General features: G+C 42.9%; 1 protein-coding gene across 2 annotated transcripts in view; it reads left to right on the top strand.

Moving 5' to 3' along the window:
• Positions 1–17,825: 17,825 nt before the first annotated feature.
• Positions 17,826–24,058, top strand: part of Ric1 (RIC1 homolog, RAB6A GEF complex partner 1) — an 89,333-nt gene continuing 83,100 nt past the window's right edge. For both annotated transcript variants that reach the window (XM_013115045.3, XM_005063707.4), the window contains exon 1: positions 17,826–18,170. In XM_013115045.3, coding sequence (XP_012970499.1) covers positions 18,027–18,170 — 144 coding nt within the window. In that variant the 5' untranslated portion in view covers positions 17,826–18,026. The remainder of the gene's footprint in view (positions 18,171–24,058) is intronic.

Below are 24,058 nucleotides of genomic sequence, written 5' to 3'. Positions count from 1 at the left end.
CAAGTATGTAAGCTAACGTAAACTTTTCTTTTTTAAAGAAACAGTCTGGACAGAGGTACTCAGCATCAGTGGATGGAGCTGCTCCCAAAAGACATGGGTTATTAACTAAAAACCTCAGTGCCAAGCATAGAATATTACCATAGAAGTTATTGGTCCGGGAGGCCCAAAACAACACAAGCTATTGCCATTGCTCTTGGTTTCCTACCAGAACCAGATGGCAAGATCATATTACTGAAGACACAACACAACACACTTGGTTTTCAGGACACAGAGAAGTTAATCTTGCACTGACCAGGGAACCCTTTACCCCCTGGATAGCTTCCACAGTGATTGCAAATGCTATGTAGGCTGCTGGGGAAGAAAAGGCAGCACTCAATGGTCTTACCCAACACTGGATGCTGCATGCTGCAATACCAACCTTCTAGATAAGACATGCCCACTGGTGCAATCAATAGTGACCTGATTTTTACGGGAGTGTGGTGGTTTGGAAAAGAAATATATATTTCTTGGTCTGCATTTTGGTGGTACAATTGGGAAGTTTGGGAGGTATGCCCTTGCTGGAGGAAGTATGTCACTTGGGGCAGGCTTTGAGAATTTGTAACTTCATTCCACTTCCAGGCCCCCACCCTCACCTCTACCCCTCTTCTTCATGCTTTTTGTAAAGGATGTGATCTCTCGGCTTCCTACTTAGGCTGCCATGCCTCTCCACCATGATGGACTCTTATGCCTCTGGAACTGTAAGTCCAAACAGCTCTTCTATAAGTTGTCTTGCTCATGTGTTTTATCATAGCAAAGAAAAGCAACTAATATAGGGAGGAACCAATGACTTTCTAAATGGATTTGAGGCCTGCTTCACAAGAGGGATTTCATGCCTAGTCCTGTGAACCCAAGAAAAGTCCATGGGCCTTAGAAGTGAACCTACCTGTGGTTTTCTAAATGGTCATGTTGTCAAACTGTCTTGTAATATTTATGTTTACACTCATAGATCTGTGCTACTCTCAACCTTGGCCAGAGAAGCTTCTCTTTGCTGAGGTAGTGGTCAATGAAGAGAATCAAGACGGGTCAAAGAACTGAGATTAAGTGACTCTGAGTTCAGTCACAGATAGGACACTGACATCAACTTCCCCCATCCAAGGCTTAGGGAACACCAAGGAAGGGGGGAGGGACAGAAAGATTGTGAGAGCTGAAGGATCAGAATAACTGGGCTTTGACACTCATAACTTATAGCAGATGTGATGACCTGTACAAGACCCACATGAGATCCAGCCAGTAAAAATTCTATCTTGGCGGGAGGGGGGGGCCTCCTGAGACCATAATCTATTACTGGTAGCTGATGGATGATGAGGGAGGGATAGTTACTTTTCTATAGGAATGTGATCAGTTGCTGGTTCCCCATTGTAGGGGAAAAGAACCAGCCAAAGAAACACACACTGAGCAGAGTCAAGAAACACACTTTGTCCCTGGAATCAGAGCCAGTGAAAGAAATACACCTTGGCCTTAAAACTAGAGCCAAAAGGCTAAAAAGGACCAGAGAAAGAAACACACTTTGACCCTAAAACCAGAGCCAAATCTGACCCTAACCAATTGCAGAAATCTAACCAATCCTCAAGCAGGAGCTCTAGCCAATGTAAGCTCAGCATTGAAATCTGACCAATCCCCACCCTAAAAGTCCTATATAAACCCTGTGTCTGTTCAGCTTGTGGTTGTTCGTGCTACCTGGCTGTCCTCTGCCTCTCTGGTAGAGGGTACCCCCTCTCCTGGATTCTTCCCTCCCAATAAACTCCTTCAATGAGCTTTGGGTGAAGACCTTCTTTTGCAGCGGAGCAGAGACAACCCTGGGCAGACCAGAGCAAGCAGAGCTGTAAGTAACACTTTGGTCAGGAAACGTTCCCCTGGCAGAGTCGAGTTGTACACTCTGCTCTCCACTCTCCCAGGAGCAGAGCTGAACTGTATAGCAACTTTGGCTGGGAAACCTCCTGCCCCAGCAAAACTGCTGCACAGGGCAAACATCCCCAGCTGGAAGACCGTCTCCTGCTGGAGCTGAGCGGATACACTGGGGAAGCCTTTCTCTGAGGCAAGGCTGTAAGCAGTTAAGCTTACTGCAACCTGTGGTGGCCCTTGGCTCCTGAGCTCCAGGATACCTTTCCATCTGAGCTGTGTAACAATTAGCATTCTGTGACTCCCAAGTGCCAGAATACCTGACCCACCCAATCTGTTCAAAATGCCTACACCAATTGATGGTCCTACACCCATGAGCATACAGGCAGCACTAACTGTACTCAGTGGATTATTAAATTAAAAAGGGAAAAGGACATGAAGTTGGGAGGCAAATATAGTGTGGGTTCATGGAAAGAACTGAAGGAAAGGAGGTAGTAGGGTGGATATGATCAAAATACATTGTATACCCCCAATGTGAAAGAATAAAAAATAGTATTTAAAAAAGAATATCATACTGCTGCTTAGCACAGACCTCAACAGAGACACAAACTTGCAAGATCAATGCTGCCCATCAGCAGCGTCCCACAGGACTGCTTTCACTTCTTGCATTTAGCCTTTGGAGTCGAGACCTGTGGACTACTCATCAAGATCTGTGTACGTTAGCTTTGAGCATCCACAGATTGGTTCTCAGGCAGTGCTGTTTAAGGCGGGCGCCCTTGTCAGGGGGCGCTCAGGGAGAAGACCAATATAGTGGCTGTGCATAGGAAGCCATGCCCTCAATCAAGGGACATGTGAGATCCAGTTCCTTTCTATGTGGTGATTTTCTTTCTAGTGCCACTTTGGAAAAGTGTTTATTTTCATTAAGAAAGGCAACATTTTTCCAGGAGTGGTCATGTAAGCAGATCAGGTTCAAGGTCACCTGGGCCACAAGAGACCCAAAACCAAACAGGAAGGAAAAACTGCAATTAGAATCCTCACAATAGTGACCGGGACATAAAAACACCACATTGCACAGACATAGATTACTCCATGTATTCAGATTGTCTTCGAAGGGCTCCAGCAAGCTCAAGCATGGCAAACATGGCACCAACAGGTTTTGCCTTTTACCCTTTCCCCTCACATTACATTCCTAAATTGCAAGGTCTATTCCCTATTTGGCCACTGGCTCCTTCCTGAGACTGATCATCAAGGTCCAACCATCAAAACATCAAGTTCCAGCAATCAAAATTCCTTATTTTGACTAACATAATTAGAATACCCAATCAGAACTTACCAACACGTCCTAGCTCACTCATTCTAACACAGACCTCTCCTTTATCTCACTCAAAATGAATCCTTGCAAAGCTATTTGCTGCTGTTTCTGCCCGAGTCAGATCCAGCCACCTTGTCTCTGCCTTGCCTAATAAAGGATCTCTTTGTGTTTGGTTTGTGCTTGGAAACTGGTATTTGGGTGTGGTCTGTGCCTAATCGGGATCCCGAGCAGAGCACCCCAAAGTATTCGGGTTCCTTCAGTCTTAGAAAATTGAAAAGTTGGTCCTTTCTTCTTTTGGAAAACAACTTTCCCTCACTAACTTTTGTTGTAGTTTTACGTGGCATCATGAGCACATTTCATGCTTTTTATAACCTCCTTCCAAATCTATCCAATGGTCAGATAAGTAGAGATATTTAACAGCAGATCAAAACCTACGCAAACCTACCCAGCTTTCATATTGTGGCTTGTGTTTTCCAGAAGTCTGGTCTTCACTGACTGAGAAGTCGGGGGAAACATGCCTTCAGTATTCTAACTGTGTAATTTCATTTCAATTGAGGAATTCTAAATTCTTACTTATTGAAAGGTGGTTATGTTTGTGCTGGGTTGTGTTACAAAGGATGAAATACAATTTCCTTCTTCCCTTTTCTTTCTCTCACAAATATAAAATGAACTTTAAAACTCTCTGAGAGGAGAGGTAAGCTGGCTCAGCGAATGGGGCCTCCAGAAGCTACTCCATCCTTGAAGATCTAGGCATCCGTAGAGCCTCAGGAAGCTTGGGGCTTTTGATAATGGGTTTCAGTGTACTTGATGTCAGATACCAGTGTACTAGACATTGTTGGTGCCTTACCCATGCCCCTTGGGCCTTTCTAGCTGCCAGCATCTGCACCACCTTATCCTAATGGCTTTATGAGTTAACCAGAGCTCCAACTGTGGGCATGTATGTGGAGATACAAAGCCTTCCCAGAGCACCCCCTAACCAATGACTGGTATCACTTGGTATATTGATATTCTGATAAGAATGAGTTCTCCACTGGTACCCAGAGCTCCCCAGAATGACTGTACCTCAGTTAGCCTTAGCAGTAACATGTATTTAAAAAAAAATACATCTATTAGCCACAAGAGGGAACCGCATGAGAAATAATAGGCCACTTAGAACTAGTCCTCTGAGTAGCTTATCACCTAAGTCCATTCTTGGAGTCTAGACAGTTCCCAGTATGTTTGCCACATTTTATGCAATCCGTGTTTTCACTTGAGAGAAAACTGGATAACCACTTACTGTTTTTTAAAGTCATTAAAGGGTGAACTGATTTTATCCGTTTGATCACTAGGGGACATGGATTTAATGACAAGTTATATCAGCAATGGCAAATTTCCTTTTCTAGTTCACACATGGCCGGTCTGAACCCATGTGTTTCTCCCTCCATGGTCAAGATAAAACCATGGAAGGAGAGCTGGGCGGTGGTGGCATACACCTTTAATCCCAGCATTCGTGAAGCAGAGAGAGATGGATCTCTGTGAGTTTGAGACCAGCCTGTCTACAAGAGCTAGTTCCAGGACAACTTCCAAAGCCACAAAGAAACCCAGTCTGGTGGGGGGGCACAGAGAAAAAAGGAAAAAAAATGGAAGGAGTCCTGCCATTCTTACTAATTTTTTTTCTTTGTCATGGAAGAATCATTAGGGTATTTGTTTATACTCCCAATTATCTGATATTACCAAGACATGTAGTATGGGATTTAGCCAGGAAATCTGAACACAACATATCTGCTAGCGATGCAGATGCAGGTGACTATGTCATCACTAAGGAGTGATCTCTTTGACAGGAAACAGAAGGTATCTTTAAATAATATTTACTATCCTTCTGATTTGAAAACACATAGGAGATGCTCCAAATATAAAATTAAAAATCATAGTTAATATTTTTAGAAGCATGATTGTAAATATTTTGATAGTTGTCTGTTTAAATATTTTAAAATAAATGCCAATGAGGACAATAACTATATCTTTGTGGGACACTGTCAACTATTTGCCCACATTTCCTTTTACATACTTATAATTAAATATACTGGACATTCAGTTTTAGAGATATATTCCACTTATGTCAATTCTTTGGATTTTAATAAATGATTCTTTTATGTCTGACATGAATTAAATTGACTCTAATATTCAACATCCATTCTAAGAAGTCACATTTGTAAGATTCATCCAACTCTATGATTATAAAGAATAGCTATCTTGGGCACATACTTTTAATCCTGGTGTTCCAAAGGCAAATAGGCAGATCTCTGTGAGTTGGAGCCAGCCTGGTCTACATAACAGGTTCTGAGCTAGCCAGGCCTACATAGAGAGACCCTGTCTCAGAAAATAAGGTGAAAAGCAACAAAAGATGGTAACTGTAAGATTATTATTATACCACATAACTTATACTACCTTCAAACTTGGTGAAGAATCTAAACTTATATACTCTAGAATGTAAACTCAGAGGTTCTCTCATGCCCTGTGTCATTTTATGCCAGTTTTCTGATGTCAGAGGCTATCAGATATAATAGCCATAGTTCACATTGTTGTGGGAACATTGTGGAGTGTGCTTACATAAACCTAGATAGTACAGATCATTCTGTTCATGTGGCCTTTGATAAAATCAAAATACATGGTAAACAGAAGACATGTGAGGCTGCTGCTGGCAGAACACAGCATAATGCTTTGTATTCTTTTTTTAATGTCTTTTTCCTACTCAATATATGTTTTTATTTAAATTAGAAACATGAATCCTTCACATGTCAATTCCAGATCCCTCTCCCATCCCTCCTCCCTTGTCCTTCCTCCAGCCCCCTCTGCCCCTCACCCAATCCCTACATCATTCCCTAGGGAGGATGAGGCCCTCCTTGGAGGATCTCCAAAGTCTGTCATTTCATCCAGGGAAGGACCTAGGCCCTTCCCCATGTGTCCAGGCTGAGAGAGCATCCCTCTATTTGGAATGGGCTCCCAAAGATCATTCATACACCAAGGCCCCAGTGATTTATGTGGCCTCCTCACTGGCACTACATCCATGGAGTCTGGATCAGTCCCCTGTTGGCCTCTCAGCCATCAGTCTGGGATTCAAGAGCTCCCCCTTATCCGTTCAGCTGTCTTTGTGGGTTTCACCTTCGTGGTCTTGACCCCTTTGCTCATCACTCCTCCGTATCTGTCACTGGGTTCCAGGAGTTCAGTTCAGTGTTTAGCTGTGGGTATCTGTCTGTGCTTCTATCAGTCCCTGGATGAAGGTTCTAGGATGGCATATAGAGTAGTCATCAACCTTACAATCAAGGAGGGGCATTTAATGTAGTCTCTCCACTATTGCTTAGTTTGCCAGTTGGTGTTAACCTTGTAGATCTCACTAGTGTCAGCTCTCTCCTCAAGCCTATAATGACTCCATCTATTTTGGTATATCTCATCCTGCTCTCCTGCATTCTTACCTCGACTCAACCTTCCTGTTCCCCCACGCCTCCTTTTCCCCTCCTCCTATCCTCCTCTCTGTTTCTTGGTTCCCTCTCCCCTCCCCCGATGTTCCCAATCTGCTCAGGAGATCTTGCCTCATTTCACTTCTCTGGGGTGTCATGCATCTCTCTTGGGATCTTCCTTGTTTCCCAGACTCACTGGCATTGGGATTGTAGGGTGACACTCCCCTGATCCATATCTAAAATCCATATATAAGTGAGTATATACCATGTTTGTCTTTTTGTGTCTGGGTTACCTTACTCAGGATGGTTTCCTCTAGTGTCATCCATTTGCCTGCAAATTTCAAGATTTCATTGTTTTCTCCACTGAGTAGTACTCCATTGTGTAAATGTACCACATTTTCTCTATCCACTCTTCAGTTGTGGGGTATCTAGGTTGCTTCCAGGATCTAGCTATTACATATTATGCTGCTATGAACACAGTGGAACAGACATCCTTATTGTGTGAATGTGCATCTTTTGGGTATATTCCTAAGAGTGGAATTGCTGAGTCTTGTGGTAGACTGAGTCCCATTTTCCTGAGGAATCTCCACACTGATTTCCATAGTGGCTGTACTAGTTGGCACTCCCACCAGCAGTGGAGGAGTGTTCCCCTTTCTCCACATCCTCTCCAGCACAAACTGTCATTGGTGTTTTAGATTTTAGCCATTCTGACAGGAGTAAGATGATATCTCAGAGTTGTTTGATTTGCATTTCCCTAATGACTAATGATGTTGAGCACTTTAAATGCTCTCAGCCATTTTATACTCCTCTATTGAGAATTCTCTATCTAGTTCAGTCCCCCACTTTTTAATTGGATCCTTTGGTATTTTGGAGACTTGCTTCTTGAGTTCTTTATAAATTTTAGAGATCAGTCCTCTGACAGATGTGTATTATCTTTATAATAGGCAGAGGGGGTATAATCTAATCAAATAAGAAAGTATATAGTAAGTGTGGTGGTTTGAAATGAAATGGCCCCCAAAAGAAGTGACACTATTAGGAGGCGTGGCCTTGTTGGGGTAGGTATGCCTTGTTGGAAGGAGTGTAACACTCAGTCCACTTCCTATTGCCTTCTGATCAAGATGTAGCCAGCACCATGTCTACCTGCATGCCACCATGCTCCCTACCATGATGATAATGGACTGAACCTCTAAACTGTAAGTTGCCACCTCACTTAAATGTTTTCCTTTGTTAGAGTTGCCATGGTCATGTTGTCTCTTCACAGCAAAAGAAACCCTAAATAAGACAGTAGGTAACAAACAAGGAACATTGTTGCTATAATTACCAAGATCATACTTGGTACATATGTGCTATACTTTTATAAGCAACCATGAACACCATCACAGACACACAAGTAAACACCATGTACACAATGATTACCATGCCACGGTGTGATAGGAACTCCTCAGCTCCACCATAGTTCTGTAGGACCACTGTTGTGGCTTTTTTTAAAAATAAATCATTATTTATGCTGAACTCTAATAACATTTTTCTAAAGTGGCTGACAAATACATGAATCGAGTGTCCAGCATCCCAACACCAGTAGCCACCAGAGATTCACAAATAAAAAACACAAGGATATTATTTTATACTAGTAGGATGGCCACTATCAAAAATAAATCTGGGGGCTAGGGAGATGGCTCAGTGGGCAAAGTGCCTGCTGAACAGTGTGAGGACCTGACTCTGATCTTCATCACCCCCATAAAACTGGGCTCAGTGAGCTCCAAGTTAAGTGAGAGACCCTGTCTCATAAAATAGGAGCAATAGAGCATAACTCTCTGTCCTCTTTCTGCATGTGTCCACATATGCATACAGAACACACATGTGAGAGAAAGAGAGAAAGAGAGAGAGAGAGAGAGAGAGCTAAAAGCAAAACCTGCTGATGAGAATGTGAAAAATTTCAATACCCCTTCCCCCAGCACTGTTGATGGGATTGTAAAACAACACAATGTTATGAAAAAACAGAATGGTAGTTCCTTAAAAAATAAAGGTAGAACTATCCATATGGTCTGGGTATATGTTCAAATGACATGAAATCAGAATCTCAGAGATATTCACATAGTTGTTCATGGCATTCCTCACAGTAACTAGAGATGGAAGGAATGCAAACATTCAGGGATGGATGGATGTGTAAATAAAATGTGGCATTAACACAGGATGGAATATTATTAGGTTTTAAAAAGCAAAAGATAACTTGTTGCAGGCTACATGGCTGAGACATTATGTTAAGTGAAATGAGCTAGTTACAAAAAGACAAATATTATAGGTTTCTATTTATACCAAGTAAGTAGACAAATTCATGGAAACATACCAGAATGTGGTTGTAAAGATCTTGGGAAGGAAGACAATGAGATTTTTGTTTAGTGAGTATGGTTTTTGGTTTTGTAAAATGAAAAGGTTTTAGAGACATTTCAAAGTGTAAACATATTTGTACTACTGAATTATATACTTAAAATGTAAGGTAAATTTATTTATTACTATCATTATTTTGGATACAGGATCTTGCTACATAGCAGAGGATGGCCTGGAATTTCTGATCCCTTTGTCTCAGCCTCTAAAGGGCTCAATTACAGGTATGTAGCAGTACGAATACCCTCTTAAGAATTTTTTAGTTTATTTATAATAAAACTGTAAGTAACTAAAAGTGGTAATGATAAAAAAAGAACATAGTGGTCACTTTACATCTTGGATGTTATAAAACATGACATATAATTACTGTTAAGAGTTGGTCTAGCTGGGCATTGGTGGCGCACGCCTTTAATCCCAGCACTCGGGAGGCAGAGGCAGGCGGATCTCTGTGAGTTCGAGGCCAGTCTGGTCTACAGAGCGAGTTCCAGGACAACCTCCAAAGCCACAGAGAAACCCTGTCTCGAAAAACCAAAAAAAAAAAAAAAAAAAAAAAAAAAAAGAGTTGGTCTATTATAATTTTTCATGATAACTATATTCTAGAATTATACTTCTTAGTATTTGTAATTCCTGAATAATCATATTAAACCCAGATGAAAAAAGGGAGAAAGAAACTTGCTAGACAGTTAAGGGAAAGAGGCCTTGCAAAGAAGCCATCCTGCTTCAGTCAGGATCATCCTTGGTAATGCTGACAGCTCTGTCCCAGTCAAAAGCCAGTGTATTGGCCACACATACTAGTTTGTGTCCTTGGATTTTTGTTTGTCTTCTTCTTTAGTACAGCAACCAAATGAACTGCCTGGGAGCTCTGCACTATCAGGTACTTCATTGGTCCTTGGAGGTGTTCACGAGGACAGAGAGGCACATAGACACCCCGTGGGGATCTATGATTAGATAATCTGACTAACCAGCTCACCTCCCCCCATCTCAGCCCAGTCATTTCGAAAGCCAATTTACTTCCTCCACAAGAAGCTGTATGAACCTCTCAACAAAGCCTGTTAGCAGCAGTCTTCTCTTAGGACCCCTTCCACCACGAAGGAGCTCTGCCCACTTCCTCTCTGCAACTGTTCTCCTCTCTAAGCTTTCCCTCTACAGCAACTACCCTTTTCCAAAATTTACCCCGTGAGACTGTCTTTGAGTTCTCCAGAAAAAACACCGAGCCAATGACTCATGGAGGCTTGGGGACCATAAAAGGCTAGCACCCTACCTAGTCCCTGAATTTAGCATACCTGAGACAAGAATGTCTGTGATTCTCAAAGGCCCATTTCCTCCCATTTCACTCCTAGAAAATATAAACACAGCTGATAAGAGCAGGACCCCTAATGTTACAGAATGGTTTGTTACAAGTAGATATTATATTTACCCTAAGTGATACAGGCATAGCACGGTGGATACAAAATTTTGACTGAAAAAGAGGCAGAGAAGAGACAGAGTGGTGTCTGACAGAATTCCTTGTTATGGGGATGTGGTGGTTTGAATAAGAATGGCCCCCATAGGCTCATATGTTTGACTGCTTGATCCCTAGTTGGATGGACTATTTGGGAAGGATTAGGAGGTGTGGCTTTGTTGGAGGAGGTGTGTCACTGGGGGTGGGCCTTTAGGTTTCACACCATTTCAGTTTGTTCTCTCTCTGCCTTATGATTGTGGTTGCGGTTTCAACATGTAAGTACTTGCCAATCGGCACCTGTCTGCTGTCTGCCTGCTGCCATGATCCCCACCATGATGATCATGGACTCACCCTCTAGAACCATGAGCAAGCCCCTAATTAAATGCTTTCTTTTACAAGTTGCCTTGTTCAGGGTGTGTCTGCATAGCAATAGAACAGTGACTAAGAAAAGGGTTAACACATGCCCTTCCTGTTTTGAAAAATAAAGAATACACATAATATTCAAGTCCTACATTTTGCTAGACTTGAGAACAGATTGAACAGAATAGTTATTGATGACTAAATGACTAATTTGACTAATTTAAATATGTTACCAGCTAGTTTTTCTTTCAAAAAAAAAAAAAGGCAGGATGTGGTTGCTGAATCTTGTAGTCCTTGGGAACTGGACACAGGAATACAATGATTTTGAGGATAGCCCACGCTACATAGCAAAACCTTGTCACAAATAAATGACCAAAAGTGTGTGTTGGTGAAGGGGAGTTGTAACTCTTCCTTCACTTGGCTAGGAGAAACAATAGCTTCTTCACTTTATTTTCTACTTTGTGCTGATGTCCCATTCCAGAAATCTCATTTGCACCCACTAAAGCTTATTAATAAGTTTTCCTGCCTTTACGGTACACTAGTGGTTCCAAGTAATATTTAACTGTGATTCGTGAGAAATGTGGACAAGATAGATTAGTAGCATACCACTTACATGTATATTGTTTCATGTGGAGAGCTGCGATATGCCGCGCCTTAAAGATGGCGCCGGTTTCAGCCTTCCACCATCCCGAGGGTGAGTGCTCTCAGTGGTAAACAACTCCTTATTTGGCGTGTTCCTATCCCACCAGGGTCACACCATGATCATCTGATTGCTGTTGCACCAATGACCGATGTACATGTGGCTATTCAGGGTTGGCTGGTCTTGGCTATTTAGGGAGCGGGACGGGCTCCCGGAGAGAGGAAGTTCCACTGTACATCAAGGTCTTGATTAAACTGTTTTCGAGAAGAGTTCCTGAATCACGTCTTCCATTGCTGGTCAAGGCGGTCGTGGCAGTTTCACATCAGCGTTTTCACTTTTACCACCAATCTGCCAATATTCCCTACATTAGCATCCTGGAGGAGCCCAGGTGCTCACTGGATAACATGATGCGCACCTGGGCATGACTTCCTCCTGAACAACCGTGCATGTGGAGAAATTACCACTGTGCCCAGCAAGAAGTTTTATGAGATGGCAAGATTGTACTATGTGTATCTAATGAAGCAGATTGAGCTAGATGAGGTGAGGGCTATCACTAGCCCTGATAAACTGTAGGAGGAGGACAGTTGTGCTCCTGGTGCCTCCCAGGTGGTAAACCAGTGGCTCCATGAATCAAGGACCTGAAGTGGCTTATGAGATTAGACTGGTGACCCTCCCCAAGGAGGCCAGGATAATGGGGCAGAAACCAGGGAAGGATTTACCTTATGTGGAGCTTGTGCATCATTTTTAAAGGAAGGAGGAGCACAAGTATAAGCCCTGGTTTCCAGAAGGAATGCTAAATGAAGAAGCATGGACAGAATCGCAAAGGATATTGAAGAGGCAGCAATAACAAGGGGGAATGACCCCTCTTCGGTTTTGGATCACCTTGGCATTGACTCAAACTGTTATAAGATACTTGAGGACATGGAGAATACTAGTCATGAGGAAGAGATGGCTAATTCTTTGAATATAAACTGAATGATCAAACCTTAAAACTGGTAAGAGATGCAAAGGAGGATTTTCCTATGCAGGTAAAAGTCAAAAGTAGTAATGGCGCCACCTATGCTAGTGATGGTTCCTCAGCTCCCTTACTGGGACCTCCTTTAAATATGTATCCTCTATTATTTGAAAATGACCCTGAAGCATGGGACAAGGATTTGATAATCAATCTAATACTGAATTCTCTCCATTTTTAAAATGAGGTCTTAGGAGAGCCTATGAAAAAGCTAACTTTACAACCTAGGCAAGCACGACAGGGAAATGAAATTCATTTTAGCAAATCCCCCCTGGCCTCATGAGGTACGACTGGTATTTCCAGTGCAATTTCAGCAAAATCAGAATGTTTATATGCACTAATCTTAAAACTCTAGAAGGAAAGGAAGTGTTAGACAGTCCTTGCATATCATCTTGAGAGGCAAGAAAAGAACTACAGCCATTTGAATTCAGACTAAAAGAAGCATTTCTGTATTGGGTGGATCCTTCCTGCTTTTAAACTTATTTTTAACTTATTTTCCCCACTAAAGTATCTCCCACAGATATTACAGTACAGGAGGATAAACTTTTGAAATGGATCTATGTGGTGATATATTGTTTATGATCTAACAAAGCCACTGGAAATCAGTTTGCAAAGCCAGGTATACTAGTTAGTTATAGAAACTAGACAGTGGTGGCACACACCTTTAATCCTAGGACTCAGGAAAAAGGTAGATGGATCTCTGAGTCCAAGACAACCCTGGGCTACTGGAGAGTGAATCAGAGCTCACACTTTTAATCCTAGGATTTAAGAGATATAAAAGTTAGAGGCATTCAGTCTGAGAATTAGTCTCAAGTCACTCTTGCTCAATTAGTGAATCAGGGGAGGACCTGATGTCAACAGTTATATAGGTTTGATCCTTGTTGTGTTATCCCTAACAATCAATTTTTAAGAGCACTACAGAACTCCATATATTTTCTAATTTAATTTGTAAATTACTATGAAGGATACAAAATCATTATCCAGCTGTCAAACTATGGGATTTCCTCATAACTTAATTTGTAAGCACAAAAATTGTTCACAGGCAGATACTTATTTTATTAATGGCTCATCTAATGGTATAGGAAGGATTCATGGTCCAGATGTTCATGAATCTATTAATACTTCTTTTCCTTCAGCCCAACAGGTGGAACTAGCTGTTTTGATTCATCTAAGTATCATTTCAGATTCTGCTTATGTTGTGAGATTATTTCCAGCAACAGAAATATACCCATATTTGTGCATATTCTGGTTTTATGCAGAAGGAAATAAGCAAGCTGATGTATTAACCTGCCCCAACTTTACTTCTCCAGAAGAAAACTGTGAAGGGCCATGTGTCTGTCATTGTAGATGGATCCTACTGAAATATTATGGATTCCTCTTTGACTCCTCTGGACCCAGGCCATCAAGGACAATAGTGGAGGGTGAGGAAACAATAGGAGTCAGCAGAAAGATAGCAGACCTCCAGCTAAAGGGCAAAAGGAAATATAGACCATATCATCAGAAGTCAAGTTCCTTGCCTGGGGCCAAGTTAAGTCCCTGTGCACCAAGGGAGAAGTTAATTGACTCTATTTATGAATGGACCTTGGGACCATAATAGACTCATTTATCCATCTGATGAAGGGACTGCATTTAATTTTCCATAGGATTTAAATAACTTCATTTGCATAGGACATGACAACATAAAGGCAAATGTGAGTTTATGTTCTACAAAATACTAAAACTACTAATCATATGGTCTCTTTTCAAGCTATTTTCTATATTTTTCTGATCAATAGAATAATAGCAACTAATAGTACTGGACAAAGTTTGGATTAGACACAATGCTTTCACTGTTCTAGTGTTGGGGAAGTCCTGTTATTTGCCTGTGCATTTGTCAATAAAGTACTGTCTGGCCAATAGAAAACCTAGATAGGAGGGACTAGGAGTCGAGGAGGATTCTGGGAGGGGAAACACAAGGGAGTCGACATGTGACGCCATGGGGGTAGGAAGCCGAGAACTATTCTCCGGTAAGAAACATACTTAGATTAACAATTATGGGGTAATTACTTAAGGCAGAGCTAGCCAGTAAGGGACAAGCAAGGCCAACAGCTTCATAATTAATATAGCCTCCTGTGTGTTTATTTGGGACTCATGCGGATCTAGAACCAGGCTGGCGCGGCAGAGCCCAGGCGACTGGCGGGGGATAAACCAAAGCGGCTAGCAAAAGAAAAAGCTTCTCTTAACATTCTAGTATTGTTATTTGCTTACTTATAGAATACTCATGCATCAAATGACAATTAGATTGATCATGATATGCTATTAAAAAATAAAAAGGTGGAGATGATAGAACACAGTTCAAGAATTGAGTCCTATGAGAATTCTTATCTCTTGTGATAAAACTCCAAGAAAACAAAAGTCTGTGACCTCAGTTTCTTCAACACAGAATTTTTCTTGGAATGTGTTTTTGTGTTCCCCCAGGTGTAGCGGATAACAGTGAGTTTACTTCAGCTGTTGCTATTCATATGCCTCTATGGAAAACATGTTTTTGCCAAGTGTAGCTTGTGTGATTAAATACTTATGTGAGTCTTCCTAACCTGAGGACAAGTTGCCGGATGCTCTGAATAGAGTTGGCTATTGCATGAGACTTTAGTCCACCTCATTTTCAGGCCTTGCGCTCCCAGGTTCACACTGCCAACTAGAGCAGTAAACAGGGAAGCTTTTGGCCTTTGGCAGTTAGTTCAGACAAGTCACTCAGCCTGCAGCTAGGATTAATTTCAAAGCTCCAGGTTGAGCCTGAGTCTTTCTACTATGCTGTAATATTTTCAGTTAAATCTCTGGAAATTTTGAAAGCTAAGGTGGAGGAAATAACGTAATGAATTCCCAAGAATTCCTCATTCAGCCTGAAAGTTTATCAACCTATGATACTTTTCATATACCCTGATTACTTCAGTATTATTTTAAAGCAAAACACAGCTCCATTATTCATTACCAGTTTGCAAAAAGTATACATAACCAGGACTCCATCCATCTCAGAAGCAAATGCACATGATACAAGTGTATTAAAGCAGATGCTAAAAGCATAATGGAGAGTCTCAAACTGAAACATCCTCACCAGTGGTTAGCATCATAGGCTCTGATAGGGGTCCCCGGATACTAGAAGTGGTTATACTCAGAACCGAAATCCAGCTGTGGCTTTGTCTCAGAAACCTGTGACTTTATGCAAATAAGCAGAGCCTACTTTTAGCCTGGTGATTATTTTTTCCTAATCCTTCTCTCACTATTCTTGAGGCCACAACATATAATAGTCTTTGTGGACATTGCTCCAAATTATCCTCCAACAGTTTATAAATGTACTTGTTTTGAAGCACCCTTATCAAAATTATTCCTCATAATACAAAACTTGTTAAATCTGATAGAATCAAATATGTACCCACTAACTTTTATCAGTTTACTGCTGGCTCAGGGTAGTCCAGATAGTTTGACTAGAGTAGTGATGGCAGGAGAAAGAAATAGGAACAGAAGACTTGAGCACTGGAATTGTTAGTATATTTTACAGTTATGATATCTGAATGTTAGTTCTGTCACAATAGGGAGTTTTAGAGTGAGATATTTTACCCTATCACTCCCAAGGGACAAAGGCCTAAAGGGTCTCCTCCTCTTATCCATGTTCAGGCCACTATCACCATTCACCTCAATCTGACCTAACATCACTGGGTCCTTGGAAGGAAGAGCAGTCCATGTGACTTAGGACACATCCACCACTTTGGTGCCATGTTACTTAAGAAATGAATAGCAACGATACAGCAACATGATGGGCTTTGAAGCCGTTCTGTGGAATTAAATCAAATCACCCCCTTAAATTATTTTATAAACTCTAGTCACTACAAAAGATCGCTGCACAGCAGGAGGCTCCAATACTGGAGCTGGCAAGTAAGGTCAGAACTAAGAAGTTAAAAATTACTTAGAAATTTCTAAATTACCCATGATTGCAGGAGACATCGACACAGGTGAGGCACATGAACACACTGTCTGAAGCAGAGGTGGAGCAAATATTCTGAGTGGAATTGCCACACATTTCTTATTTTCTCTCTATCTGCAATGTGTTCCAAAAAAGTTCTTGACAACGAAGTTCTACAATTTTATACTGGCAAGGCAGACGTCTCTGGACCTATTTGTCCAACGGTGTAACTTCGAAAGATCAAGATTTCACCCACACGTTCATCTGGAAATTATTTTCCAGGTTTGCTACGCTAAAGATATTCCAGGCATGCAGTGTTGTGGGTGGGACACCCCAGGAAGGGGGCCTTAAGGAGACTCTACTGGCACAAAAGGCTGGTGAGCAGCTGGCATTTCTTTGGTCAACTTCTATGAAAAGCAGCAAGTGGTAAAACAATTAGGGAAAGTTACATTGCTTGTTATAAAATCCGGACTGTTACTTTGTTTTCCAGTTTGCTGTTGATGCTGCTACTTTTAAACCTTTGTTAACACATGTCTGAGAAAAGTAACACGGAAAGATGAAAGGTCAACATTAACAGACCCCTTTCCCCTAACTCCACTTCCTGCCTTTTCCTGTATGCACTCAAGGGGTTATCGGGTCAATCTGCTAAATGATGTAGCTATTTTGAAGGCTCCAGGTTCCAAAGCTAAGCACCCCCCCAAAAGTTGAATACCCCGATACAGTTATCTCCAGTCTGGCCCAACTCAGAAAATAAGTCCATTTCTTTTCCAGAACAGTTTACTGGGGGTGCAAAAGACACCATCTGGGCTTTGTCTAGCACCATAGCTGGTAGAGGGGCAGACGGATGCAAACTGGATTAGAATTGTATACTGTACTATTTAGAACGCCTGAAGACCCGAAGACAGGACTAAAGCACTTTTTGGCTACGCAGAATAAAGATCCTGCCTAGATTGCAAGCTCCGTAAGGGCAGGGACATCACCAGCTCCCGCTTCAAACCGCAGCACACAAAAGATCTCTGGGTACGGAACCCCCACCAGCCTTGGAACCGCAGAGACCCAGGGCCAAGCGCAGCCTGGGTGTCACGTGACGCTCGCCCCGCCCCCACCCCACCCCAGTCCCGGAGCTCGTGCCAATCGAGGGGAAGTCCAAGTGGGCCTGGCCGCCCAGACTGTCACTGACTGGGCTCTGTCGCCTCTTCCCGGCCCCCAGCCCCACGCTCCGGGTCGTCAGCAAGACGCATCGAACAGCCGGCGTCCAGCCCAGCGCCCTGCGTGCTGACGCGCGGCGGCAGGAGAGGACCGGGCGGAGCCTCAGGAGCCTCCCCGCGCCGTGCGGCGTGCTGACGCGAGCGGCGAGCGGGGCGGGCCGGCCTGGGCTCCTCCCGCCGCGGGCCCACTGGCCTCCCGCCTCCCCCACCCTCGGCCCGTCAGCGCCCGAGACTGCGTCGCGCAGCATCGCGTCGGCCCGGCCCGGCCCGGCCCCCGGGCAGATGCCCCGAGTTGCCGCTGTCGCCGCCGCCGACTCGGCCGGTGGCGGTGTGGGAGGTGGGCACCTGGCCCGGGGCCGCCAAGCGTGACAGACGCGGCCGGGGCCGCCGGGGGCTGTCGGGGCCGCGCGCGGACCATGTATTTCCTGAGCGGCTGGCCCAAGAGGCTGCTCTGCGCGCCGCGGAGCCCGGCCGAGGCGCCGCTCCACGTCCAGTCTGACCCTCGGAGAGCGTTCTTTGCCGTGCTGGCCCCGGCCCGCCTCAGCATCTGGTACAGCCGAGTAAGTAGGCGCCTCCGTCCCGACTTACCCCGTCCCGTCCCGTCCAGAGAGGCCTGGATCTAATCCCGACTCTCCCCGAACGACCCCGGCCCCGTCACGACCTCCTTCCCGAACGACACTGGCTCCGACCGGACCTCCTCCGAACGACTCTGGCCCGGTCCTGACTCACTCTGAACGACTCCGTCCCAGTCCCGACTTCCCCCGAGGGACCCCGGCCCCGTCCCGACTTCCCCCGAGCGACCCCAGCCCCGTCCCGACTTCCCCCGAGCGATCCCGGCCCCGTCCCGACTTCCCCCGAGCGATCCCGGCCCCGTCCCGACTTCCCCCGAGCGACCCCAGCCCCGTCCCGACTTCCCCCGAGCGACCCAGGCCGTGTCCTGGACTCCCGAGCGACCAGGGTCCGGGAGCGACTCCCCCGGCCCTCAGTCCCTCTCGCCCTCGGGTTGGCGCCACGCGCGGGCAGAGTCTCCACAGCCCCCAGTCCCCGCGTGGCGCCCACAGCCGCGCGCTGCCGGGCCGGGAGCTCCCTGGCTGAGTCCGGACTTGCCTGCCTCGCTGCCCTCCTTGTGGAGGAGCCAATCTGTTGGGACGTCCCCCCAGCACTCCGGCAGCTGTGGCGGCCATCTCCCCCTCGCTTTAAAGGTCGTTGTTTTGAAGTTCCGGAAAGCCTGTTGTCTTTACCCCGTGTCAGACTGTTGGAACTGACTTCTAAAAACTTAAAGAGTTGTTCGTTTCTCGTGGCCTGCTAACTTAGCTCCCGGTGTCCTCCAAACACCACCGACTCTTGTCTTTTCCTCCTTGTCTTTGCTGCTCTTGGACTCCGGAGAACGGTTGGGGGGGATGGAATTCACATCTGTCTGCGCCGCACCTGGAAATAATAAGGCTTGGAGAGAGTGTGGGGCAGAATTCTTTGCTTTGAGCCCTGGTTTTTTTTTTTTTCCTCCTGTGTCTCGAGTTCCTTGTTAATAGGAGAAATAACTTGAAAAGTAGATGGAGAGTGGGATAGCCCCTGTACGGACATTACCGCTTGTTGGAGATCCGTCTGTAAAAAAATTACAGAATTCTTAAGTTTAAAGTTGCCCCCTCCCCATTCAAAGAGATTGTACTAATCGATTTAAAAGTGGTGTTCTCATGGAAGAGATCGAAGGTTGGTTGACCTTGCTCTTGCTAGATATATGAAACACAGGTTTGGGTTTGGTTAAATCCTTTGGAATTTTGCCTGTTATCATTGGAATGCTGATAATGCCCTTGATTGTCCTCACACACAGCTGTGGTAAAACCGGTGCTAGGATTTAGATAATTTTGGTTTCTCTTTTAACTATCACATAGTTAGGCTGTAAATCAGACTATTTGTCACTAGGTTTTGGTTGACCTAATTTTCAGAAAGGCATCAGAACACAGCAGGCTACTTAGTCATTATCGTATCAGTAATATGATACTCTGTTCTGTGCTTAATTTGCTTTTTAAACATGTATGTTGTAGTTGGTACCTAAACGAGATTCGTTTTCAGCATATGTGGCAGGTGAACAAATTTTATTTAGTTGTAACTATTTAAAGTTAATAGTTTATGTGGAAAAGCATAATTAGAACTATTCTAAATTTAGTAGTTTTATTTGAATGTAACACATTGTAAAACCTAACATTTTACTTTTTTAACATCTAAAGATAAAAGTTTGATTTATGTAAGCAGCATGATAGAGCAGAAGCCTGTAAATTACCTTATTCCCCATACACAAAAAGAACATTAAAATGTGTCCCAGTGACAATTTAGGGACATTATGAATATTAATATAATCTGTTTGGATTTGGGGTTAGATGCAGTATTATGGCATTTAAATGTCTCCTACCCCTTTCCTTCAACTCCCATTCTACACACAGCTGTGTTTCACAGAAGTACGTTGATAACTACTGATCTCTAGTGTGTAAAACAGACTTTTACACAGATACAAAGCAGTACATCACAAACGGAAATAAAAAAGTTTCAAAAGTTAGATTTGGGGGAATATATGGGTTCAGAGGTAGGGAGTGAGATAAATTTCTGGACTACCTTAGGAAGGCTTCATGGCACTCAGGGTTTACATGGAACTGTTAGCACAAGCTCTAAGCTTTGCAACTCAGAAAAATCAGACAATTCTGAGATCTGTGCTTATATGGCCAGGTGAGTGGGAACAAGAGGCAGGCTCCACCTGCCAAGGCTTCTCCTCTTGGGATTTACCTGTGTAACTGTTCTTATCCTGTGAAGTGTTCTTTTTAATTTTCTCATTCTTAAACTTTGTAAAACATTGTGTGTTAAAATAAGCTTAGGTTACAAATTGGTAAAAGTATCTCTAGCTAAATAGAGGCTATCAGTTACACTCCTGGTTTGGAATGAATTGATTTAAAATGTCTTCATTGAGGATATGAATGAGGGTATTGATTTTATTTATTTTTTGGAAGGTTGTAATACATCTTGAAGGTCCACAGGGTTCTACAGAGTTGAAGTGTTCAAAAGCTACTTTAGGATATTTGAAGGCAGTGAGAGAGACTCAAAGGAGAAGAGAATAAATAGATTTTGCTTTTAGAAATTTTGTTAGGACTCAATAAAGTAAGCCTACATAGGGAAAATGCAGTTTTGAAAGAGAAAAGTAGCTTTATAGAAGAAATTTGTGCTTAGTCTCAGTTGGTGTTGGAATGTTCAAAAAAGTTGCCGTACATGAAATGTTGATTACCCATGAAACTATGGGAACATTAAACTAAGTACATTTTATGGGTCTTCTAATAAACTTTTGTGGGCCTCTTATACTTCCCACTATTATGTACTAAGTTGCTATTTGGAATTCCAGCATTTTAGAGTTCTATCTGTTCAGACTAATTTCCTAGCCTAATTTGAAAACCACATGTTAGTTTTGCTTGAACTTGTTTATGAACAAATGCTTCTATGCTCATTTTACTTCTTGATAAAGACTTTAAAATACATTTCATCAAAAATTGTGTTTATTACTTCGTTTTCATTGTGATGTATTAATAGAGGTTTGCTTTTTTTGACATTGTGATTGCAATTCGGGATTCTAAACGCTAGTCCAGAGGCCAGCATGGCTGGGGGTGGGCGGAGTGATGCCAGCCCTGACGACCCATATAGCAAAAGAAGAGAACTGAGTCCAGCAGGTCAATCTTGCCTTCATGCCTGTGCCATAGCACGTGCTTCCACAGCCACACAAACCCCCACTAAGCAAATACCTTCTGAAGCCTGTAATGGGATTGTCCACAGTTTTTGAAGCCTTAAATGGATGTTTTAAAAGGATTTAGGATCATGGCTTGGTGGCTCACTCCTGTAATCCTAGCACTTGAGATTTGAGAGGATGAGGCAGGAATATTGCTATGAATTTGAGGCCAGCCTGTGCTACCTAGTGAGTTTTACATCAGTCTGGACTAGAGTTAAGACCTTGTCAAGGAAAGGGAGGGAGGGATGGACAGAAAGAAAGGAAAAAGGGAGGAAAAAAGAAAGATTCAGTACGTGTGTTAGGATGAGGCAGTAGAGGTGTAGTATCCATGGGATGATGCATTTCCGGCAGGCAGGTGTATGGTAGAAGAACCCAGCTTGGCTGATGGAGCTGCTCTTTAAAAAATAAGATATGGTTCATGATTGATGAGTATTGTGTGGGATGAACTGCATCTTGTAGTATAGCAGGGGTTGTGTATATTCCTTTAATAGACTCCTTAGCTGTAGCTAGGAAAGTCTATGGATGTTAACCTCGAAATATTTAGGACACTTCCATTCTGAATTAGATACATACTCATCTCAATTTTCAGGTCACTGATTTCAAATATTTAAATTGTTTTCAGGGAAGTGTTTTTGAATACTAATTGTAAAGGATAGCATACATAGGCAGAGCATGGAAGTGATGAAGAGGCTTATTATATATAGAAAACATTCTGCCCAATGCTGTATGTTAGTATGATGCATGAACACTGGCTTTTTGTTGTTGTTTGTTTGACACTGGGTCTTACTTTATCACTAGTTGACCTGGATCTCACCGTCACACCCAGAGAATGAAAATCTTTTGAGTTATCACTGTGGGTTGCAAATATAAAGCTGAAATTGGCAAATCACCACTGTTATATAAATAATGTATTGAGGAACTCTGAGCAGAAACTTAGATTCCTGTTGATGTGTGCTAATAGTGAAAAGTCCTTGTTATGTGTACATGGCAAACACAGTGAGCTAGATGTCCCAAGAACCAAGCTATAAGGGTATAATTAGCTACACATCCTCAGGAAAGCTCCTTTTTCCTAGTGTTCCCATTTCACTGTTTCAGTTCTATTCTGTTACTATCTCCAGAGACCTTCCTTTTAAATTTACATGTTAAAGAGTAAAGTTCAACTCCTTAGTTTGATATCAGAGACACTCCTATCCTGGAATGCTCTCTTGCCTCATCTCTGAGTATTAGTATATTACCTATCCTTTAGCTTCTGTTGCAATCCTTTCTCCATGTGTCATTGTTTACCTACCATAACTGGAAGTGATCATTTACTGATGAACTACTGTTTTGAGTTTTTTCCCTTCTAACTTTATTGAACTATATATGGCAAAATTGTAATACTTATAATGTATGGCAAAATGTTTTTATATACATGTATAGTGATAGATGTAATTGTAGATGGAAGTTTCTATCCTGCCTGGTTCCACAGCTCTTTAGTTCCAAATAAACACACAGAGGCTTATATTAATTATAAACTGTTTGGCCTCTTGCTCAGGCTTATTACTAACTTGAATTAACCCATGATTCTTATCTATGTTTAGCCACATGGCTTGGTACCTTTTCTCAGTAAGACATTCTTATCTTGTTTCCTTTTCCTTTTCCCAGAATTCTTCTAGTCTGGTCCCCCCACCTGTGCTTCCTGCCTGGCTACTGGACAATCAGCATTTATTAAACCAATATGAGTAACAAATCTTTACAATGTACAAGAGCATTGTCCCACAACATATAATTAAGCTAATAAGCATGTCCACACCTCACATAGTTCCTTTATGAAAATGCTTAAGATCTATTCTCAGGCTGCAGAGATAACTTAGTGGTTAAGTATTGCGTGGGAATCAAGATTCACTAGACTCAGTACAGGTTAAAGTGAAGTTTTTTTCTGGAAAATGCACTTTTACAAGAAGTGGGTGACTGCCCCAAGTTCCAGCTCCAAGGATTCACCCAGGCGGCCCTCTGCGACCCTACCGGAAGCAAGAGACAGCACCGGGGTTTGGGGTTCAGGACTTCATATCTAGTCCTACCGGCTTGGTCAGTGCTACAGGTACGGGCACAGGGTGGATTTCTCACTACAGTTAAGAGCACTTTCTGCTCTTAGGGAGGACCCAGGTCAGTTCACATGCTGGCTGACAACTTGATGTAACTCTAATTTTGGAGAATCTGATGCCCTTTTCTGGCCTCTATGGTTACAGATGTATATACATATGCGCAGACACTCATACACATATAATCTCTTGACAGTTGTCCTCTGACCTCCACTATTGTGTGATATTTTGTTTGTTTGTTAGTTTATTGTGTGATATTTTGATCGAATTCTTACAATAAAGTTTGCTTTGAGTCAGAGGGTGGAGCCATTAGCTGACCAAAATTAACTGTAGAGGTCTTGAAGGACGCTGAGAGAGGATCTCTGCCCTTTTGATCGAGGAACAGAAGAGGGAGGAGGTCACTGGTGGCTTTTCCACTGATTCTCTGATCATTCAGGTTCTTACCCCCACACCTGACTCCCAAATTTTAATTGATGAAGAATAATTATATAAACACTTCACTCTACACACACATTGTGACACAAACCCCATCACCACAACACACATACATTACATAAATTTACATAAATTTAAAAATCTGTTCTGAGCAAATTTCAAGTATATGATA

The sequence above is a fragment of the Mesocricetus auratus genome, unplaced genomic scaffold, assembly GCF_017639785.1.
Source record: "Mesocricetus auratus isolate SY011 unplaced genomic scaffold, BCM_Maur_2.0 Super-Scaffold_4256, whole genome shotgun sequence".
Lineage (NCBI taxonomy): Eukaryota > Metazoa > Chordata > Mammalia > Rodentia > Cricetidae > Mesocricetus > Mesocricetus auratus.
The sequence above is the reverse complement of the archived record's forward strand: the minus strand, read 5'-3'. Positions and strand labels throughout refer to the sequence as shown.